We start from the raw sequence: 22909 nt of genomic DNA, 5'->3' as shown, positions 1-22909 counted from the left end.
TGTTCAGTGATAATTGATTAACCTTATGTCCAAGTTTCATGAACTAGGTCCATATATTTTCTAAGTTATGATGACATTTCAAAAACTTAACCTCAGGTTAAGATTTCGATGCTGATTCCTTCAACATGGTCTAAGTTCATTGACCCTAAATGACCTTTGACCTTGGTCATGTGACATGACACTCTAATAGGATGTTCAGTAATACTTGATTAACCATATGGCCAAGTTTCATGAACTACGGTAGGTCCATATACTTTCTAAGTTATGATGTCATTTCAAAAACTTAACCTCAGGTTAAGATTTGATGTTGACACCGCCGCCGTCGCAAAAGCGGCGCCTATAGTCTCATTCTGCTATGCAGGTGAGACAATATGATACTTTTTAGACCTAAAATAGACGTGATTAAGTTTCTTGCAATACCTTATAACAGGTCAAATAATAATTACATAGATAAGCAACACACAGAATACATGACCTTGCAGATTTTTTTCCCTTGATTTTTGTATAATCAATTGCACAAGCTTTTTTTTTGGGGGGGGGGGGGTGGTTGCTTTCTTTTGTTTGTGTACACTCAACAGCTCATTGACTATTTGTTTCTTTTCATACTTTTTTTTTACAAAAACAAATGGTGATGCAACAATGGACAAGTCAATTGTTTCTTTTTCTCCTCAGGTCAAAGCTCAAATAGGAATGCAAACATTTTTTTTTGGGGGGGGGGTGTCCTCTCCAAAAATAGGATGAATCAGTAAAAATTTGATAAACAAAAAAACATGAGAATTTTGAAAGCTGACATCATGATTTAAACTGCATTGATAAGCATCACGTACCACTTGTCCCTATGCATGATCCCCTCTATAACAGAGTGGATGCCAAATTTTTATTTCTTCATTTTATGTTAGGTAGACAATATTTTCCAAGTTACATCTCAAAACTTTAGGTATTGTTGATAATACACTTGGAAAAGATATATGCAGGGTTCCATTACAATACTTGAGCCAAAATTTTAATTATTTTACTCAGTATCCTGCTTTTAAAATACTTAAAGATAAATTCCAGTTCTGGTAACAATCTCAAAATGACTTTTTACAGAATCTAATAAAAAATGACCACCTAAACCCATGGCATTAGCTTGGCATATTTCTTCCATTTGTAAAATTGTGCATTACTTTGCACACTACTTGATAAAAAAAAAATAGTAATTCATCCAGAGTTTGAACGTTCTCAGTAAGACTGAATGAGAATGAGCATTCTGTAACAAACGATACAATATTGATTATACACCCAAAATGCTCCAAATAATATGAATTTCATAACCACTGAAATAATGACTCAATAATGTACATCAAATTAGGGGAGATATTTGAAACATGACTTTTAAAGGGCAAGTCCACCTCAGAAAAATGTTGATGTGAATCAATAGAGAAAAATCAGACATGCACAATGCTGAAAATTTCATCAAAATTGGATGTAAAACAAGAAAGTTATGACATTTCAAAGTTACGCTTATTTTCAACAAAATAGTTATATGAACGAGCCAGTTTCATCCAAATGAGAGAGTCGATGATGTCACTCACTCACTATTTCTTTTGTTTTTTATTGTTTGAATTATACAATATTTCAATTTTTACGAATTTGACGATTAGGACCTCCTTGCCTGAAGCACAAAATGTTAAAATGATGGAATTCCACGTGTTCAGGGAGGAATGAAACTTCATTTTACACGACAATGACGAGAAAATAACAATATTTCATATTTCATATAATAAAATACAAAAGAAATAGTGAGTGAGTGATGTATATATATATGAAAATTTGTATATTCCAATCTGAAAAGCGGACATTTTGAGCACAATTTTAAATAAAGAACAGGTTGTGTATCACCATCTCGCTTGCTGAACATTACAATCTTGTTTTTTTTTAAATGCATATCCGGAATTATTGGGGGGCAAAATGATATGTTAGCCCCCCCAATATTTTCATTGGTGGGGCGATCGACCCCCCTCCCCCCCCCCCCCAGGATCGACGCCTCTGGTAAGTAATATTGAGTAATTTCAAGTTTGGTACATGCATGTTTAGCTGGGCCCCTCAACACAATGCTTAGCACTTTATCATAGGGCCAATCCTCATAATTATCACACTGATCATTAACTACAATCACGTGTACAAATCTATTGTACAATTTCTGTGTTCCGGGCCCCTAATGTTAGCGTTTTGAGGATGTTTATGATACTAGACACAGCATGGAACTCATAATGACGTGAGATAGAAGTCCCGAGGTATTGAGAGTTTATCGATACTGCGATTGGTATTATATATAAACCAACATTTGATGGTGGAGCTAAGTTACACAGTCTTAATTTAGGTTCTCGACACCAACACCCACATTAAACTTCATCTGAGCTATCAATGTTACATGTACTTTCATTTTATCACAAATGTGATGACTGATGACCATGTAATGATACACAGCTTTTTTTTTTGTTTTGTGAAATACAAATGGAAAGCACTGTGGTAACACTTGATGGATGATACAGGCTTTGGCAGCAGACTGAAGATTGACTCTTTTGGATGAGCAGGAACTTTATCTGTATGGAGGCTTCAGGTAATATCATTCCCAAACTCACCAATCTAGATGAAGCCCTGAGAGGCCTAAAGATGTTTGGTCGTTCTCCATCATCGTGTCTACCTGTTAAACTAGTATCAGACAACCAATCATCACCCTCTACATCATTGTAACTACTACTACTGAAACCAAGCCTGGACATACTTCTCTCTGGTGACCTGGATCTATATGAAGAGCTCTTCAGAATGGACCTCTCTGGTGACTTCCTCAAGGAGCGTTCAGGGGAGATGACCTGACTGATAGGAGTGGTGGAACGTCCCCCACCCTGCTGCTGGGGGCTGCTAGAGGTACGCCTGGAAGTCGAGGAACTGCTTAGGGTTGTGGTTCTGAGGGTGGAGGTCCGCTGGTTCTCAAAGCTTACGTTGGGGGCGCTGACGTTGGAGGTAGACATGGTGTGTGATGTGCTGCGACGCATCTCTTGACCAAGCCGCTCTCTGTTAGAAAAATGTTTGAAATAATAATCTGATGCCCTTGATAATTTGTATATCTTAGATGTTAGGTCTTAGGTGCCTTATATATCACTACTGGGATCATCATCATCCACATCATTGCAAAAGCACCTTAATGGTGGAATATCCTAAAAAGAACCTTATTAATTTTAAGTTATGTTCACTCTCTTTGACACAGCTAAGAAATATTAGCTTTTATGAAATTAACACCAAATTAACACATGCCATGACAATTAAGGATAAAAATCATTTGGTACACGTAGCATTTTTTTTTCCAACTAAACCTTATTTTCCTCAATTGGCAGTATCATCAACCTTTAACCCTAAATAGACTGGGCTATTTCAACGCCTAAGAAGACTGGGGGGGGGCTGATTCAGCCCCCCCCTTATGATCTCGGCCGTCGATCGCACGATCGCGACGAAAATTGGCACACGCGTTACCCATGGCATTATCTACAAAACTATAACATCAAATTCTGCAAAAATCTCATGTTTCATTAATTATGCTAATTTATGCGTAAAATCATAAGTTTGCTGTAATTAATAAAATAATGCCCCTGAAATGCTAATTTTTGTTTCACATACTCTAGATAGGCATCTGATCAAATTTATTAAAAAAAATTTCAACATCACATTTATTTTCTTATGTATTCTATTGTTTTCTAAATTTCTTATGTATTTCTTTGTTTTTCGACTTTTTTTTATTGTTTTTTCAATGGAAATTGTCGGGGACTTTATTTGGACCATAAAAAAGATAAAATTAATTGATTTTAAGCAGTAAAAGGAAAAATAATGATACATTTATGAATTTTGGTTAAAAACACTATTTGCATTGGATTTGTACACAAATTCACGTTTTTGAGTAATTTTGGGTGTGCATGCACTTACGAAATGTTGCGTAATTTCCGAACCGTGTACCCGGGGGTCACAATTTTGGTCTCAAAAGTTGCGCGAGACTTGAAAGTAAAAAGTCTGTGAGCGACGCGGTCAAAAAATTTTGCGCGGCGGATTTATCGCGAAAAATGTTGAGGGGGGGGCTGAATCAGCCCCCCCCCAGTCTTTTTAGGGTTAAAAACCCACAAGGGCAGCACTACTTACTTCTCAAATCTTTCACTAGTCAACTGTCTACGAGCCCTCTCTAATTCAGACTCTTGTTGGGATGATCTTGATCGTAACGTCTGGATCTCTCGAGACTGAGTTTGTCTAACAATTGCAACAAACAAAAATACAAAAAGAGATCATCATCAATAAAGACAGTCAAATTAAAATAAAAAAATATATCAAAAAGAAAAATCCCTCATTTATATCATCAATATACATGCAATTAGTAATACAGTTAAACCTGTCCTGGTGACCACCAGTCAATAGTAAAAACTTTCCTGTAAAGACCATCTGTATACAGTTGCCAATTTTTTCTGGCCTTTATAGACAGGTTTAACTGTATTTCAACCAAAAAAAAGACTGAGTGTGTGGCAGATGAGAGGAGGAGGAAGAGAACACATCAGACACATCAATGTAATAAGGTGCATCGTTAGTTTGGGAATTGTGTTGGCAGAAAGATTCTTAAGTTATTTATCAATGCCAACAAACATGTAACATCAAAGATCAGAAAATATATGGATAAGTTTTCAATGATAATAATCACAATTCTTGCAGCGCTTATAATGTATCACTCATACTGTGGTAGAACGTCTATATGTGCTTCCAAAGAACTTGGATATTATAACTCATTTTACGTAGTCACCAAAGCAGTGCAAAACTGAAAACACTCATAGTTCTGTACCAGTTTCAAAACGGGGAAAATTCCATAAAATATATGCGTCTGACCCCCTATATGTGGGACCTTCTAGAAATTGTCTGTCTCTTATTTCTTGTTCTTTTGACAGCCTGTAATGTTCTGAAAGAACCATGACTTGGTCAGTTTATGAAGCGAAGCGCAAAAGGTTGATCAATTTGTGGAATTGCCCATGGGGAGAATTCTAAATGGACAAAATTTCCAGTTTTCTATCCATTTTCTATAAGGGCTAAAAAGAGCTACAAAACGGCTTTTAAAAAAGTGAGAAAAAATGGCTATAAAATAGTTATATAGTTCCTCACTATGATAGCAGATGGTCACTTACTTTTGTAAGCACAATATGCGAATACTCACATCTTACTGTCTGCTAGAGCTAAGCGATCTTTGATGAGCTGTAGCTCAGATCTTTGTTCTTGATTGTCTAGTTGTGCCTGGAATTCCTTTTCTCTGTTTCCTGCTATCAGCATCTCTAGGTTCCTGACCGTCGTCCGTTCAGTGCCCAGTTGGCTTCTCAACATCTCCACTTCTCGCTTTAGATCTTCTGTTCTTGCTTCAGCCTATTAAGGGATAGGATATGGCAAATATGTTATCTCCATCCCTCTTTCAATCTATTATCAAATTCAAATAAGTGTTAAAGGGGAAGATCACCCTGATAAAAAGTTGTAGAAAAAACTAAAAATATAGAAGGTTTGAAGAAAACCCATCAAAGATTTTTTTTTTAATTGGAAAGTGAATTGCTTGATTTTGAGGTCATATGCAAGCAGCTTCCCCATATTCCCTGTGGTAAAAATTCAATGAAATGTCATTTTTCCAAAAATTGAAAATGTTTATTGTACCTTCAGAATATCAACCAACAAAATCATTTCACACCTGCCCCTGAAAGAAACAAATTTTTAGTCATCATGAACCATTAAAACATTGAAATTTATGTAGTTTATGTCACATGACAATGAGGCAGTTGCTCGTATGTGACATCACAAAATAAAAACCTAAAATTCTAATAACTTTCGTAATCTGTGATGGATATTCTTAAATCTTCACCAATATTTTTTTATTAAGATGCATATGCTTTCCTTTATTATAGATCAAGTAGTAAATGAACTGATGGGCGGAGGTAGAAATAGGGATAGACGGCATTGGATACATTGATTATTACAGGTTTTCCCAAGATAAAATATAGTTGCAAATGTGTTGGGTGCTGATTCTGCACTTGAATGTTAAAGTTGAGAGTGTCCAAGAATGCTTCCTGATACTATACCTGTTCAAAGTCAATGTTCTTTGTAGTGAGCTGCCTAGAGAGAGACTCCTTGGTAGAGTCTAGTTTGACACAGAGCTCCCTTACAGCCGCTAGATCCTGGACCACAGAGTCTTTCTCATCCTGTAAATCTCTTACATTGCCTTCCATGTTGGACAGGGAACGGGTTAGATTGGAGATCTGCATCTCATATGTCTGCTGGCTAGATAGATGCTGGTGAAAGACGATGAATAAAGAGAAGAGAAAGGCATTGGCAAAGACTTTCAAATTATTGTCACTTGTGTTAGGGTAACTGTGGTGTAGCCAGAGGCGACACCATCTTTGAACATCAGGGGACCGTTTCATCAATACTTTTGCCTGACAAGTTGTTAGATCTGACATCTCTTGTTGATTCTGATCGGCTGTGATACACTGTTACCACGGTAACTGTCAGACAAAATAGAACTTTTCAGACGTTTTATCTGACTTGTCCGAGATATCTAAGTTACCGTGGTAATGGTGCTTCCCAGCCAATCAAAATAAGGTAAAGTTGTCAGAGCCGACAACTTTACAGAAAATTATGTTGATGAAATGATCCCCTGAATGCTCCGATATCGTGATTGGCGTTCGATCCCACGCACAATCTATCGCATATGGATCAAAATTTATGACAAAGTCTGAATCAAAGTGCTCCAACTTGCTAATCAAGTCGTGCCATGCAGTGCATCATATCACATGTGCACATTTGTAATGTGACTATTTGGTGTCACCATGGACATTGTGCATTTGTCATAATGATATAGGTAAGGGGCCTATTAGCAGTGAATTGACAAAACACAATTTGGTCTGCATGATCTTTGTTTGTTATATCAGAGCTTATGCACCAAAATAAGAAGAATTCCCCCCTAAGCTTCATTCGTTCAAATATATGACTGATGGAATATCCCTGGTATCCCATACTGAGTCATCCAATATAATTACTATCCACAAGTCTCACCTCATGAATTTCTCTCTCCGTCTCATCCACTCTCTCTCTAAGTCTCTTCATCTCTGTCTCCTTAGCCATCAATTCAAGTCTCATGTTGGATGTCTCACTAGTCCTCTCTGTAGCCTCCGTCTCCCATCGTTGTGCCTCTGCCGACGCCGTTCGATAGTTGTCGAGTAGATCACGGTTCTCTCGATCCTGACACAGAGCAAAGAAAAATAAGAGAGATGTCACGGTCTAATCGTGGAGAGTTGCGGCCCAGTGGATTAGTCTCTGGACTTTGGAACAGAGTGTGGTTCAAATCCCAGACATGGCATAGTTTCCTTCAGCAAGAAATTTATCCACATTGTACTGCACTCAACCCAGGTGAGGTGAATGGGTACCTGGCAGGAATTTATTCCTTAAAATGCAGAGTGCTGGAAAGGCTGCTTGAGCTACAACCGGGGTAATTATTCAAGTCCTTTGGAAGCGCATAGAGACGTTATTCATAATGTGTTATGGGCTATACAAGAACTGACTATTATTATCATTATTATTATTATTAAGCTATGGAATAGAATAAACTATTTATATTTCTATAATAGAGGAGTGTCTATGCAGTGGATCAGAGGCATTGGGTGAAACCCCCTTCATAAGCACTACTTTAGGTGTGTAACATTTTATCTTTCTTCTATTTGATCTCATATCATATGATCTAATCCTATTTACTCTACATCAAGTTTGTCTACTATCCATTTTAGTCTGATTGCCATTTAAACCATTTAAGACTGTCTTATTTCCAGTCAGCCTTTATCCATTTCATCTAATATTCTTTTTTTATCTAAGACCAGTTAATATAAATGTTTATATTTTACATTTGACAACGTAAAATTAAAGAAATATACACAGTGGAAATTAGACTACTTGGTATAAGTCTTAATGAGAATTAGAGCAACTGCTTATCACACATAAGCAGAGAAACCTGCCTTTTTCGGGAAAGTATAAATCAATTGACAATACTACTTTTTGTGAATTATGACATAACACTGCTACTTTCATAATCTAATTGAGAAATTATATCAACTGCTTGTAGTATATAAAACAAGCAAACCTGCCTTTATCAGGAAAGTATGAATGAATCAATAATTCTACTTTTTGTGAATTATTACATAACACTGCTACTTTCATAATATATAATAACATATTGGACTTAAATAGTGCCAAATCCACTCTCTAGAGTGTTCAAGGTTCTATTGAAAATATATGAGGAATATAAGGAAAAATTGAAAAATAAATATTTTTGGTGTCTTTTTGTAGAATCATATTTTCTCCTTACAAATTGAGCTAGTCGGTTTTAGTGTTTGAGAAAGACCTTACCTTCCCTGCAAGCATGTCTTCAATTCGAGCTACTTCAGCGATGTATTCCTGGACTTGAGTCTTGAGTGACGCTTTCTCTTCCAATGTGCTTTCTAACTCATGATTAACAGTCTGCAAGTAAACAGAAAGGTGGTAGTCATTTTAAATACTAGGTAAATACATTTATACAACTCCCAAGAATGTCCTGTAATCTGATTGGTCCAAATCAGATCACATGATATTCAGGGAATTGCACTATTGCATCCAAAATGCACTATCCTGCACTCTGACGTCATACCAAAAGTACTATCCTGCACCCTTACATCAGAGTGCAGGATAGGGCGAGGTCTGGAATTATCTAGAAATATCTAGAAGTTAGATCAAATATAGCATTCAGGGCAACTCAGTACCATGGGGAAGGAGGGAGTTGAATAAAACAAACGATGCATGCATTCTTGTGCACAGAAGACCTAAATAATGAACTCTGTGCTCGACTCGCCAAATGGATATACCGCACTCAGTATATTCATTGGCTCTTCTCGTACATCGTTCATTATTTGGCCCTGCATGCACGTGCTTACATGCATTATTTGTATAATATGACATGCCATTGTGATAGAACAGACATCAGATAGTGTAGCTTCTTTTTTTTTATTCAGAATATACTCTTTCATATCAAGTGATTTTGGCGAGTTTGAAGTACCTGAAGATGATATCAAACAGAACAAAATTATGCATCATATGCAAAAAAGTTTTTTTTTAATTATTGTAATAAACCATGGCCCGTATTCTGAACTAGGGTATAACTTAGACTGTGGTCTAACTCTGTGCTAAAATTATGGGAAGCCAAACATGTCAAAGTTTTGTTAATATTGTATGTTTCTTTTATGTTCACTGCACTCTTTCCCAAGTCTCGAATAATTCTTCACATTATCTACATTTTTTAATACACATGCACAAAAGATGACATCTAATTCTTTATGTATATCTTTTACAGAAATTAGATGAAATTAACATTTAACTTGATATTCAAGAATGAAATTGGTTATGTCTTCACTCTGACCTGGTTTTCTCTGGTCATGGTTGCGAGATCTTCCTGTAGTCTGCGGTTTTCCCGTATGGTGACATCCCGCCCTCTGGAGGCGTCGGTCAGCTCGTCTCGTGTAGAGTCCAGCTGACGACGCAAGCTACGGATCTCACGATCTTTGCTACCAAGATCATTTATTGCTTGCCTGATGAAATAAAAAAAAGATGAAAAAAAAACGGGTTAAATCTATAATTTGAGTACACTGATAAGCAGGGGAACATTTCAACAACAGTTTCGTCTGACAAGTTGTCAGATCTGACAACTTTCCTTGATTCTAATTGGCTAAGAGGCACTGTTAGTATGGTAACTGTGAGATAAAACGGAACTTGTCGGATAAAAAGTCTGACAAGTCCTTTCATGAAATGCTCCCCAGGAACACCAGCAGCATGAAACACTCAACTAAAACACTTCTGGTAAAACCAATTGGGCCAAAGGTCTTGTGTCTTCCCTTTACAGGGATGGTTAACTTTGACAAAAGGAAGAAAGTAACGAAAATTCAATTTCCTGTAAAAGATAAAAATGAGTCTAATATTCACAAGGTTGTTATGAAACAACTCTCTTTGTACAGTTTACACTCTTCTTTGACCTTTGATGCCCCACCCCCATTCTATATTATATATATATATATATTTCTTTTTTTTCTGTATTGTCTTCTAGAATCAAAGTATTTTGCATATTTATTGTATACTGATGTTTGGTCATTTCCTACTGTAACGATGTCATTGACATCTACGAATGTGGAAATAGACTTAAAGGGGAGTGAAACCTTTGGAACAAATAGGCTTGTGTAGAAACAGAAAATTCAAAAAATAAGAATAAAGAAAGTTTGAGAAAGTTCGGACAAATAATGAGAAAGTTATGAGCATTTTAATATTGCAATCACTAATGCTATGGAGATCCTCCCATTGGCAATGCGACAAGGATGTGTGATGTCACTGATGAACAACTTTCCCTTTGGTGGACTATAAAATACCCTCAAAATGTCTCTTTTTGCTTTTTATTATGGTGATACAAACTCTTTATCCATTATGTATTCTTAAAAAATATGTATTACATGCCCTCATATAGAAAGAACACATGATCTATGGATAGATGTGATAAAAGAGGCAATTCAAGTGAAATATATACTAAAGTAATGGGGAGAGTTGTTCATCAGTGACATCACACATCTTTGTCGCATTGCCAATTTGCTATCTCCATAGCAATAGTGATCGCAATATTCAAATGCTCATAACTTTCTCATTATTTGTCAGATTTTTCTCAAACCTTTGTTGATCTGTTTCTTTGATTTGTCTGTTTTCACACAAGTTATCTTGTTCCAATGGTTTCATTCTCCTTTAATGAATTTTATTAATTTCAATGTCTTATCTTTGAAAGAATGAAGTGGCACATAATAATAGGTGTAAACCCTACTAAACTTACTCTAATCTTGCCTCCAGGTCAGTGACCGTTGCTCTGAGGTCAGCGATGGTTCGACCTCTATCCATTAGTTCTCTCTCAAGATCAAGGGATCTTTCTGTCTTCTCATCCACTGCAATCTGGAGGGCATCTTTCTCCCTATCAATGGATGATACTGTCCCTCGGAGTTCATTGATTTCCTCTCGTAGAAGAGCATTGTTGGCGTTCATGTCAGCTGATTGGAAAAAATGTTGATAAATGAAAAATCTTATTTTCATAATGAACTACATACATTCATCTCCAAGGAATTATTAGCAGGAAATCAATGAGGTTTATTACAATCACACACAATCGGATTTAGGCAAGTGATTATGAACAGGGAACAATTTTGCTCCCAAAATATGATTAGTATTTTGGGTCAAAAGAGAAAAGGTTGTAACGGCATTGTTCTGCATAGTCCTACATAAAACTATCACTGAAGGTAATTAATACCCCCGTCATACATTGTTACTATGGCAACAGTTTCCAACACATGGAAAAATGTCTTGCCTATTTTTACCCCAAGACCAATGTGTGAGCTAAATATGAGAATTGGTTAAAAATTGATGGAGTTATTCAAACCACAAAATTTGTGCCTAATTTTTCACGAAACATATCCTGTACATCTTCACCTCAAGACCAATGTGTGAGCAAAATTTTACGAGAATTGGTTATGAACCACAAGATTTTTACCTAATTTTGGGAATATAATGTTTTTACCATGGCAACACAATTTCTGACACATGCAAAAAATGTGTCTTGCACAAATTCACCACAAGACCAATCTGTGTTCCAAATTTCATGAGAATTGCTTAAAAATTGATGAAGTAGTTTGATGCACAATATTTGCAACGGACCGACTGATCAACCAGCTGCCCGACCGATCGTAAGCTGATTCCTGTATACCCCTTCAAACATGAAATGCAAAGCCAGGAAAAGTATTCCCTGCTGAATTAGAGAAAATTTGACAATGACATCAGAGGAATAATGGTGGCAAAAGAATGCTCAAATTGTTCATGTCCAAGAAAGATCAAGTGAGGTCACAGACAGGGGTTTAAAAGCACTTGCTGCAACTGAACTTACTTATCCGTTCTTCCAGCCTTACAATCCTCTCCTCTGCAATCTGTAAATCATTTGACTTGATGTGAAGACGTCTCTGATATTCTTCTACTGAATGCTCTGTCTGATCTGCTATCAGTCTGGGAGTAAACAAGATAGAATAAGTGATCTTTAAAACAGAAGAAATAATATACCTGGGGAGAGTTGAATGAAAAGACTTGTCAGATTTTTCATCATGCTCGGGTCCCTTTTTTAACCAACAGTTATCAAAGTAAGAGTCAGACACATGTGCTTTTTGATCAATTAAATTGTCAGATAAAACGCATTGATGAAACACTCCTATATTCTTTTGATCTTGGTCTCTAACAAAATACTCAAGGGCTTCCACTGCATTTTAATCTACAGGTGTCTTACATTCTCAAATTAAAAGTACATGTATGCTCATTTGGCTTTGTACAATACTGTACATAATATAGGGTCTTGATAGATAAGTAGTGAAACTGAAGCCATATCAGACGAACTGAAGAAGGGTCCCTGACCGGACATGAATGTCTCAGTTACAATAACAGTAAGTCCAGATGAATATATTTATTTTCTTTTCGTAATTAGACTTTCCTCCTGAATGAATCGAAACATACACCAGGTGAGCGTTTCATCAATATTTTCATCCGACAAGTTGTCAGATCTGACATCTTTCCATGATTTTGATTGGCTGAGAGGCCCTGTTCCTATGGTAACTGTCGGATAAAATGGGACTTGTCGGATAAAACGTCCGACAAGTCCTTTCATGAAACGCCCCCCAGTTTAGTAACTTTTTTGCTATGTGCAAAAATTTTGAAACCTCCCTCAAAGAGGTCAGACTGTATACTATACTGACTACGTGATAGAATACTACAACCAATGACTTTGCAAAAATCTTGTCCATAATGTTAAAACTAGCCACATTTGCTGCCGACAGTAGAAACAATTACAATAAAGGAGAGTCCACTTTAGAATGTGTGAGCTTTAAAGACTAGACAGAAGTTGGAAGACTAGATTAGGCCTTGAAAAATTTCATTTTAATTTTACTACAAAACTAAATTTTGAGCAAATGGTACTACAATAAAACTTCAATCACCGTGGAGATGGCCAAAATAAAAAAAAAAACAAGAAAAAGAAATTGATATTTTAACATTTCCACAGCATAGTTAGACAAAGTCAATAAGTATTGTATGTCCCATGTGTATGGTAAGAGTGACTCTAGTGCAATTGCATACTTTCTCACATTAAAAAAATAAGAATGCTAGCACAATAATCATATGCAACATCGATAGCGCTATAAAAGCAACATTCAGAGTTGGAGATGATTTTAGGATCTTTCTGGTTACACAAATACATGAATCAAAATATTGTAGCCTTTTTAAGACAAAGTAATATAGATTATTGTTACCTGAGTTTGGATGCTTGTGCTTTGCTTGATGAAGCATCTTCTTTGGCTTCTTCTATCCTAAAGACCTGGGTACGAACCTGTTCCTCTAGAGTATTAATCATAGCCTGCATGGATGACACCCTTGATTGACTACTATTACGCTCCTGCTCCGCCTGAAACAACAAAATGGAGGATGAATATCAGTAAAATTCAAGGTATATATTCCTGGGATTCAAGAGGGAGCTGTTGGATAATGGACATACATACCTGCTGCACGCGGTGCCAGCTGCCCACTGGCACCGTTACTGTAAAAGTGGAAATTCACGGATTTTGCGGCAAGATCAGCGAGTGCAAATTTAAAAACACACAAATTCATGAGCTTCTATTTTAATCCAAGTTTTGAACCGCGGTTCAACTGCATGTATCGTTTTGGCAAAGAGATTGCATATTTAGACCTATAGAGGGCGACATTAAAGCAAGCTAGCCTGACCTCCAAAATCATATGCATCGCGAGAATTTGTTCCAAAGCAATGCGATCAATTTTTTTAACAGTCGCAGATCAGTATTTAAATTACGATTTTGGTTGAAATATTAATTGCTTTTGCTGTTTGATTGGTGAGTGTTTAGATCTGTTTAGTTTTTAGGAAGACGTTGGGTCGATCGCCCAGAGGCCGTATTCTTAAAATTGTCTTAAATGACAAGTCCACCCCAACAAAAACTTGATTTGAATAAAAAGAGAAAAATTCAACAAGCATAACACTGAAAATTTCATCAAAATCGGATGTAAAATAAGAAAGTTATGGCATTTTAACGTTTCGCTTATTTTCAACAAAATAGTTATATGAACGAGCCAGTTACATCCAAATGAGAGAGTTGATGACATCACTCACTCACTATTTCTTTTGTAATTTGTTATATGAAATATGAAATATTTTCATTTTCTCGTCATTGTCATGTTGAATGAAGTTTCATTCCTCCCTGAACATATGGAATTCCATTATTTTAACATTTTGTGCTTCAGGCAAGGAGGTCTTAATCATCAAATTTGTAAAAATTGAATTATTGTATAATTCAAACAATAAAAAACAAAAGAAATAGTGAGTGAGTGACATCATCGACTCTCTCATTTGGATGTAACTGGCTCGTTCATTAACTATTTTGTTGAAAATAAGCGACACTTTGAAATGTCATAACTTTCTTATTTTACATCCGATTTTGATGAAATTTTCAGCATTGTGCTTGTCTGATTTTTGTCTATTGTTTAAAATCAACATTTTTCTGGGGTGGACTTGACCTTTAAGAGAAATATTCTTGTATCTTTAGAGTTACGATAAAATCCGTATTCCAAAAATTCTTGTAACTTTCGCTGAGCGTGAATGATGTCAGAGCTACTAATATGCGTAAAGTTAAAAACGGCGCATTAATATCCCTTTGTGCTAGATAACAGATCGAGATAAAATGTATTCTGAAAATTATCTTATCTTTGCATTCTGTTAACTTCCTTGGTAAATACAAGAAAAATTACAAGAGGTAGGGGGCTATTGTAACTTATTGTTGCATGCGATATTTGTCCGTCTGAAATAATTATTTCTTGCTGCATCACGCAAGAACATCACATTTTACAAAAGGAGACTTCCCAAAGACATTATAACGATGGATTGGTAGTTTTTTCAGATAATTGAAAATTTGTGTTCAAGACGATTAATTTTTTCGGAGAAAATATGTCTTTGAGAAGAGCCACGTGTATTTTTAGCACAGAAGCGCACAAGCATAAGCGTCGGGGGCGCAAAAAAGCGCAAGGAAATTTCGCCTCACATCAACAATGTGCTTTATCATTTTTCAGAAGAGACACTTCTATTAGTCCTAACAGAGATAAGACAATTTTCAGAATACCAATTTAATAGAATTTTAACGAGCCGTTATCTTGCTGACTTACTAGAAAAGTTAAGACAATTTTCAGAATTCCACCCCAGGTTTGTTGATTGATCCCATGCACTTTGAATAGCCGTAATCCCCCGGTCCTTACTCAGTGCTCCGCCGTCCATACCAGGCCATACTCAGTTCCTCCGTTTTGCCTTCCCCGATGTCCGCCCCACAAAGAAAAGTTGCACTAAATGTCACAAAAGCTCATGATTGGATCAAAACAATGCTGAATTACGCCGCTTTAGAGCTAGAATTATGATCAGAAAATACACTTTCGTCGCATAAATGTTAATCAAAACCATTCATAGATGGGAAACAAGTGACTTTGTGATTATGGAGTGTCAGTGTGGAGCGCGAATGAAGATTCCGAAAATATGTTTTGAAGCCGGCAAGCGCGAAAAATCAATCCCGAGAAAATAACAGCGTTTATAGTATGACTTTTACAGAGATGGCCATGTTCTGAATGCCCAAACTGCCAACAATTTTCAGTTTGAGTATGCTTCGGCTGCTGTTTGAAGATCCTGGCATATTGGCTTCACCTTTTACAGTGTGAAGTGATATCAGAAGATGTTTGGGCCAAAGCTAGTGTAGCCAAAAGCAGCGTAGCGTATGTGTACTGTGAATGTGTGCATCTGCTTCGCGACCGGCTGATGATTGACAGCTGCATGCAAATTATGTTGATCATCTTCATAGTGAAGATGGCGGCAAGTACAGCACACAACAAAACCGTCCAATAGCGCCATCATGTCCAGGCAATGTATGTCTTTAAGCTCACATCTTATAAACTAAATACTTATGCAATTTTTCAGACTATATAGTGTAATTTACATGTTATCAAAGCCTCTCCTAGGTTTGGTAATGTCAGTGTTCCATCTCAATACTACATTGTACAAGCAAGTATGTCTTAAAACTGTTATAATATGTAGATTATATAAAATAAAGACATTGATTAAGGGAAGGCATCTTATGATTTTTGGAGCACACATTGTAATATTTCAAACTATGTAATACATATTGATTTCAATGCATTGGATTGAGAAAACATGTTATGGATAAACATGTAACATCAAAATCCTGTCGATTGATAATGCCAACCCTTGAAGAATTATTAAAGAAATATGTTGATTTGCTTATACTTACCACTAATAAAAGGTGTTCTAGATCCTCCACCCTCTGCTCTAACCTAGCCTTATCACTCAGGTGAGTGTCTGTTGATATCTGATAATAAGAGTTTCATAATGAAGGATTTTAAGTTCAGTGTTTACTTTGTGACAGGCATGTAGACGTACCCATAGGCTTGTTAAAAGCATATGTACCATTAGCTTTTCATATTCAAAATAACTGAATTTGCAATCTCCTTTTAATATCATATCAAGCACCTTGTTTTCAGAATTCATAATTGAAACCTTCAAATACTATTTGAAAGTTCCTTTTTCAGATCAATGAAGAAATTCAGCTCATGTGTCAGGCCTGCATAATCATAATATGTATGTCAGTTTTTGCAGCTTGCACGGTAGAAAATCAGAAATTTATATGTGTGGGGTCTGTATAATTAAATGAGGGTTATCATGTCTTCGCACGCACCACGAACCGTCCTCTCTGCGACTTCGATGCGAAAGTTAGTTTGGCAGAAAACGCATTTAAAGAAAAGCTTTTTTAAAACCAGCAATAAGTGCACCTACAAGGAGAGCAAATTGTTTATCGGTGTCTTCGTTCGATAGTTCAGGTTCCAAAGTTTCATCCCGTGTCTTTATATTTTCTTGAAGTGAATTATTTATGCTACAGTGGGCATCGTAACAGAGCGGACAGTTCGTGGTGAAATCGCGAGCTGTGATAGCGCACTGTATCTATTCCACAAACCGTTCTCTCTATTACGATGCCCACTGTGGCGTAAATAATTAACTTCAAGAAAATATAAAGATACGGGATGAAACTTTGGAAACAGGACGGTTTGTGGTGCGTACGACGATGTGTCTACTTGCCCATCAATCCTCATTTCATGATACGCTATGCCGGGTAGGCCTATATGCCGCAAAAAATATTTGGGTAAACCGCCAGCCAACATAAAAACTTGGGCTATAGTCCTGCCTTTTTGTGTACACCTGATTTACACATCAGCAAGGCACCAAAATAAAACAAAAAATAAATAGCAATCAAAGTAATTGTTTCCAGAAGGCCATTCACACTGATGTTAGTACGTTTTAGAGCTGTTCAGTGGGCTTTTGTAAAGGAGCAATTCCATAGTACATCCAACGAGCTATATATAGGATATTCTTGGAATGAATTGTCTCAACTTTGTGCTCCATTATAGGAAAATTTTTAATTCTCTCAAATGACTAAGACTTGAGTGGTACAAGAAGGAAAGTTGAAAGGGAGCAAAATGGGGGTCCGGCAATACAAATAGGTTGGTAATATTGTTATATTGCCCCACATTGCATTTTGTATGCGTGACTATATACATGAATATATGCGAGTACCTTCCTTTGCATGGATACGTACAGGAGAAATAACACACAACAGCTGGTGAATGTACATGTACACGATGAGGCCTACTGTACATCCTTATTTTCTTACCTTTAGTCTTTCTCTCAGACTATCCCTTTCTGTTGTCATACGGCGTAAGTCAGCGATGGCATCGTCCCTCTCATTTTCAACCCTCCTCAGAATGGACTGAGCTGCCAGAGATGCTCGGGAGGACTGGGGGGTCTTCAGAACTTCTTGCCTCAATCTCTGTAACTCATCATTTGCCTGGATGACATATCAAAAAAAGAATATTGATATTTTTTACTACAAATAATTAATCCAGGGCTTAATAGGGCTAAGATGAATCCAATGCTTACCAATTAATCCAGTGCTTGAATCAATCCAGGTACATCAAATTAATCCACATCACTGAACACCCTATGGATTGGTCTCAAAGCCCCTTTGAATAGTTTTCAGCCTTTTGCAATAATTCCCATTTGTTCTGTTGCCATATAAATGTGCCTAAGAAACATAGATTTGCCCTTAAAATATCAGAAATTTAGGGTGTATTACCGGTAATCATATTAATTAGAGTCATATGGAACATAAGAATTATGTTCATTGGGTCAAAAGTATTTGAGCTTTGTTGAGAAATATCGAAAATTTTGAATATATTTGTTCTGTAAGATGTCAGATCTGACAACTTGTCGGATGAAAATATTGATGAAACGCTCCCCTGGAATGTATCAGTTTATCTTATACAGCAATACTTGCCAACAATTGTTTGGAAATGGCAGGCTAATGAAGTCAACATTCAATATATTATACACTTAAATGTGAAGATTTTTATCATCATATTTCATGGTGAAGATCGGTCATCCTCTTTGCTTTCATCATGCTATAGGAACATTATTTCTACACTGTATACTGTACATTGAGTTCACACAAAACTATTTCAGAATAAGACAGACAAATCATGCAACAGTTGAAAACAAATGGAAAGCTGTCCCCTAAAGTCTTCAATTCTATCAAAATAATGTCAATTTCTGACTCATTTTTTAAACATAAATTCAAGTTGCAAGCTTTCAAACTTTGCAAGCTTCAAAACTCTTCATAATTCCCTCTTTCTCTGTATCATCTTTATCAATAGAACTGATCTCCCATAGTGTTTGAATTTCCTGTAACTATATGACACTAAATTCTCACTTACTTGTTGGTATAATAAGTTGACTTTATCTCTTTCTGAGGTGAGGACCTTTACATTAGTTTGAATCTGTAATTAGAAATATAATATATGTGAAAAAATAAGAAAACTGGTACAAAAAAAGCATTTATTGCAACATCTTTCAATAAAATTTTAAAAACCAAAGATAAGTGAATAATATCATACCAAAGGGAAAATGTATAAATAAGTTATACATTGTACCATTTTTATTAGTTGTATGAAAAATGATTTTGAGAAAATGATTTTCAAATCAATGCAGGCCTTTTTCTCTCCTCTTCTTTTATCACACAAAATATCATAGGGGGCGCTGTAGCTGCCGGATTTTAAAAATAAACTCTTTACCTCAGACATATGTCTCTCAAACTTATCAACAAGTGACTGAAGATCATCCCTCTCTCTCTTGAGATTCACTAACTCAGATTCATCAGCAATACTCTGAAAAAAAGAAAACAGAATACACAATGTCATGATTAATATCAATAAAGTGCTATATATATATATATACAATGTATATAGTGCTGAATACAACGTTTCAAAGCTCTGCACATTATTTTCCTGGCCTGAGCATGGCTACCTTGATCAGTAATTATATCCTACCAGGTACACATTTTACTTCACCTGGGTGGAGAGTAAAAGTAAACAAGTGGAATGCCTCTGGCCGTCTCACCTGCATCACGCAGTTCAACATACATGTAGCAGCAGTGCTGACTTTGAAAACTACTATATCTCGCACAAGATGTTCAGTGATACTTGGTTACTCTTATTTCCACGTTTTATGAACTAGACCAATACACTTACAGAGATAGGATGGTAATTCAACAAATACCCCCAATGTGGCCAAAGTTCATTGACCTCACATGACCTTCGACCTTGATCATGTGACCTGAATCTTGCACATGATATTCAGTGATACCTGATTACTCTTATGTCCAAGTTTCAAAAGTCAGATCAATAAACTTGCAAAGTTATGATGGTAGTTCAAGAGATACCCCCATTATGGCCAAAGTTCATTGACCTTTGACCTTGGTCATGTGACCTAAAATGCCCACAGGATGTTCAGTGATACTAGATTACTCTTATGTCCAAGGTTTAGGAACTAGACCAACATACTTTCAAAGTTATGATGGTAATTCAACAAATACCCCCAATTCGGCCAAAGTTCATTGACCCTAAATGACCTTTGACCTTGATCATGTGACCTGAAACTTGCACAGGATGTTCAGTGATACTTGATTACTATTATGTCTAAGTTTCATGAATCAGATCCAAAAACTTTTAAAGTTTTGATTGTAATTCAACAGATACACCCAAATCGGCCAAAGTTCATTGACCCTAAATGACCTTTGACCTTGGTCATGTGACGTGAAACTCATGCAGGATGTTTGGTGATACTCGATTAACCAGGGTTCCCACGGTCATGGAAAATCCTGGAAAATCCTGGAAAAATTTGTTGTCCTGGAAAGTCAGGGAAAAGTCAGGGAATTTGTAAAATTTGTGAAAAGTCATGGAAAAGTCGTGGAATTGCATTTATCTCATGGCTATGACAGCTTTCTGTTTTGTCGTGTCTCGCAAAGTTCTCTCATACTTAATTATGTATATCCATTGGTGATTATATGATTTTCTTGTCTATGGTTTCAAGGGTCAAATTATATATAGGGACAAGTTACAATGACACTCATTGGTCTAGTATGTTCAAAATTCCAAGATGGCTTCCAAAAATGGAGTACAAAATGTTTGATGTTCTAGTTACTTTTTTTTTTATAAAAGGACATACGGTAGTTTGTTCAATACCAGTCTGAGGATTATGAATTTGGTGTCTAAACCATGGTGTAAAGGGTCAAGTAATACACTAGGGTTAGTTACAAGACCAGTCAGTTGTCTGTATGTTCAAAAATCCAAGATGACTTAGTGTTAGGGCTAGCAAGGTTGAAATAACATTTAATAAAAAAGTTTTTTGTGAATACATGTATAACACAGCCACAGTCCACATTCCTCTCTCAAAATACTCATGGCCATGAATAAATTGATTGCTCCTTACATTAAATTAGGACAACCAGACTACAGAAAATTTCATCTTTTATAATTGCAATGAAAAAGATGCCAATCAGTCAATGTATTTTGATATGTCACATTTTGTAACCAGTTTTGCGTTCGTAGATGTTTTTAGAGAATTTAAATTTCAAGGTTTGTACAATTTTACTCAACATTCATGGCAATTAGTTCACATATCAAGTCACAACTGATCATGCACTACCAGCATGGCTATCAGAACACAATACATTCAAAAGATTCTGAATCTCTTAGTTACACAAGATGTTTCAATTGCTATTTTAGTGTCAAGTAATGTGTCCTCTCTGGAAAAGTTACTTGAAAATGAAGTTTAATGAAATACCAAAATAGGCATCAAATGTCCAATTTTCAATATATCTTCATTATTTTTTAAGCATATACAGAAATATACTTGTTAATTTAGCTGGTGTCCTCAAGTTTTATCACAAATGGCCTAATTTTTTTGTAATGTAGAATGAAATGCAGCACTATGTTGAGAATTTTAGGATGAGGATTTCTTGGTTAGCCTTTTTTTTTCATGTCACCTTTTTGTAAAACTCAAATGTCACTTTTTTGTAATAACTGGCTCATGTGTGACATATGTAAAGTGTTTCATCTTCATATAATTCAGGGTTCCCCCAGAAATTTGAAAACAGAATTCCATGACTTTTATGTGGAAGTTTTGTAGTAAAGGTGAATTCAGGATCCTAATTTCAATATGCCTGTAAAATTTGTCATCTACATGTATTGTAGTTCACTTTTGTGACAAGATCTGCATGCTATGCTCTGAAAATTTGGAAATAGTTCATGGAAATCTGTCATTTCAAGAAATTACATGAGTTTGTGTTCAAGACAATTTTGAATCTTGATGTTGGTGAAACGAAAATGGTACTGTACCCTGGTCAGAAACAGACCATATACCAATGATAATACATGTAGATGTACATGTCATGAGTAAGGTAGTAGGTGGAATGGATGGCTGTGAGGGGAGGTTATGGAGGCCATCATAATGTGTCTGATTTTGGAAACGGTGCCAGAAAGCAAGTCATGGAAAGCAGCAATTTAGTCATGGAAAAGTCAGGGAAAAGTCATGGAAAAGTCCTGGAATTCTGTTTTCGAATTTCTGTGGGAACCCTGGATTAAGCTTATGTCCAAGTTTAATGAACTAGGTCCATATATTTTCTAAGTTATGATGACATTTCAAAACCTTAACCTCAGGTTAAGATTTCGATGTTGATTCCCCCAACATGGACTAAGTTCATTGACCCTAAATGACCTTTGACTTTGGTCATGTGACATGAAACTCTAATAGGATGTTCAGTAATACTTGATTAACCTTATGGCCAAGTTTCATGAACTAGGTCCATATACTTTCTAAGTTATGATGTCATTTCAAAATCTTAACCTCAGGTTAAGATTTGATGTTGACGCCGCCGCCGTCGGAAAAGCGGCGTCTATAGTCTCACTCTGCTATGCAGGTGAGACAAAAAGGGTAAAAAACTTCTTGCCAAAGGGCACAAGTGCTACAGAGGGATTAAATGACTTAAAATTTTGCCTACAATCAAGTACCAACGTAAACATGAAATTTGATGTGCAATGTCACTGATTAATACTGTACATGTCAGAGCGCATCTGATGAACTTGGTCTAACCGATGCAATGATGAGAAAAGGGAATTTAGAGCTTCTATGATGAGAAAAGGGAATTTAGGGGTGTAGTGGTTTTATTGTGCTGCACTCAACCAAGGTGATGTGAATGGGTACCCAGCCGGATCAATTCCTTGAATGTACTGAGCCCTGGAAGGCAGCATGAGCTTAAAAGGTGAAGTAATAATGATC

At 36.3% G+C, this 22909-nt stretch overlaps 1 protein-coding gene across 2 annotated transcripts in view; it reads right to left on the bottom strand.

Moving 5' to 3' along the window:
* LOC121414893 (centrosomal protein of 135 kDa-like) overlaps positions 1–22909 on the bottom strand; it is a 68162-nt gene that overhangs the window by 5651 nt on the left and 39602 nt on the right. For both annotated transcript variants that reach the window (XM_041607946.1, XM_041607953.1), the window contains 14 exons: positions 19366–19458; positions 19009–19071; positions 17910–18083; positions 16476–16553; positions 13434–13585; positions 12029–12144; positions 10931–11141; positions 9485–9653; positions 8443–8553; positions 7099–7284; positions 6126–6335; positions 5222–5424; positions 4171–4275; positions 2768–3057 (listed from right to left, as the gene is read on the bottom strand). In XM_041607946.1, the coding sequence (XP_041463880.1) occupies positions 2768–3057; positions 4171–4275; positions 5222–5424; positions 6126–6335; positions 7099–7284; positions 8443–8553; positions 9485–9653; positions 10931–11141; positions 12029–12144; positions 13434–13585; positions 16476–16553; positions 17910–18083; positions 19009–19071; positions 19366–19458 (2161 nt within the window). The remainder of the gene's footprint in view (positions 1–2767; positions 3058–4170; positions 4276–5221; positions 5425–6125; positions 6336–7098; positions 7285–8442; positions 8554–9484; positions 9654–10930; positions 11142–12028; positions 12145–13433; positions 13586–16475; positions 16554–17909; positions 18084–19008; positions 19072–19365; positions 19459–22909) is intronic.

This window comes from Lytechinus variegatus, chromosome 1 (genome assembly GCF_018143015.1).
Source record: "Lytechinus variegatus isolate NC3 chromosome 1, Lvar_3.0, whole genome shotgun sequence".
NCBI lineage: Eukaryota > Metazoa > Echinodermata > Echinoidea > Temnopleuroida > Toxopneustidae > Lytechinus > Lytechinus variegatus.
This window is presented reverse-complemented; position numbering and strand designations above follow the sequence as displayed.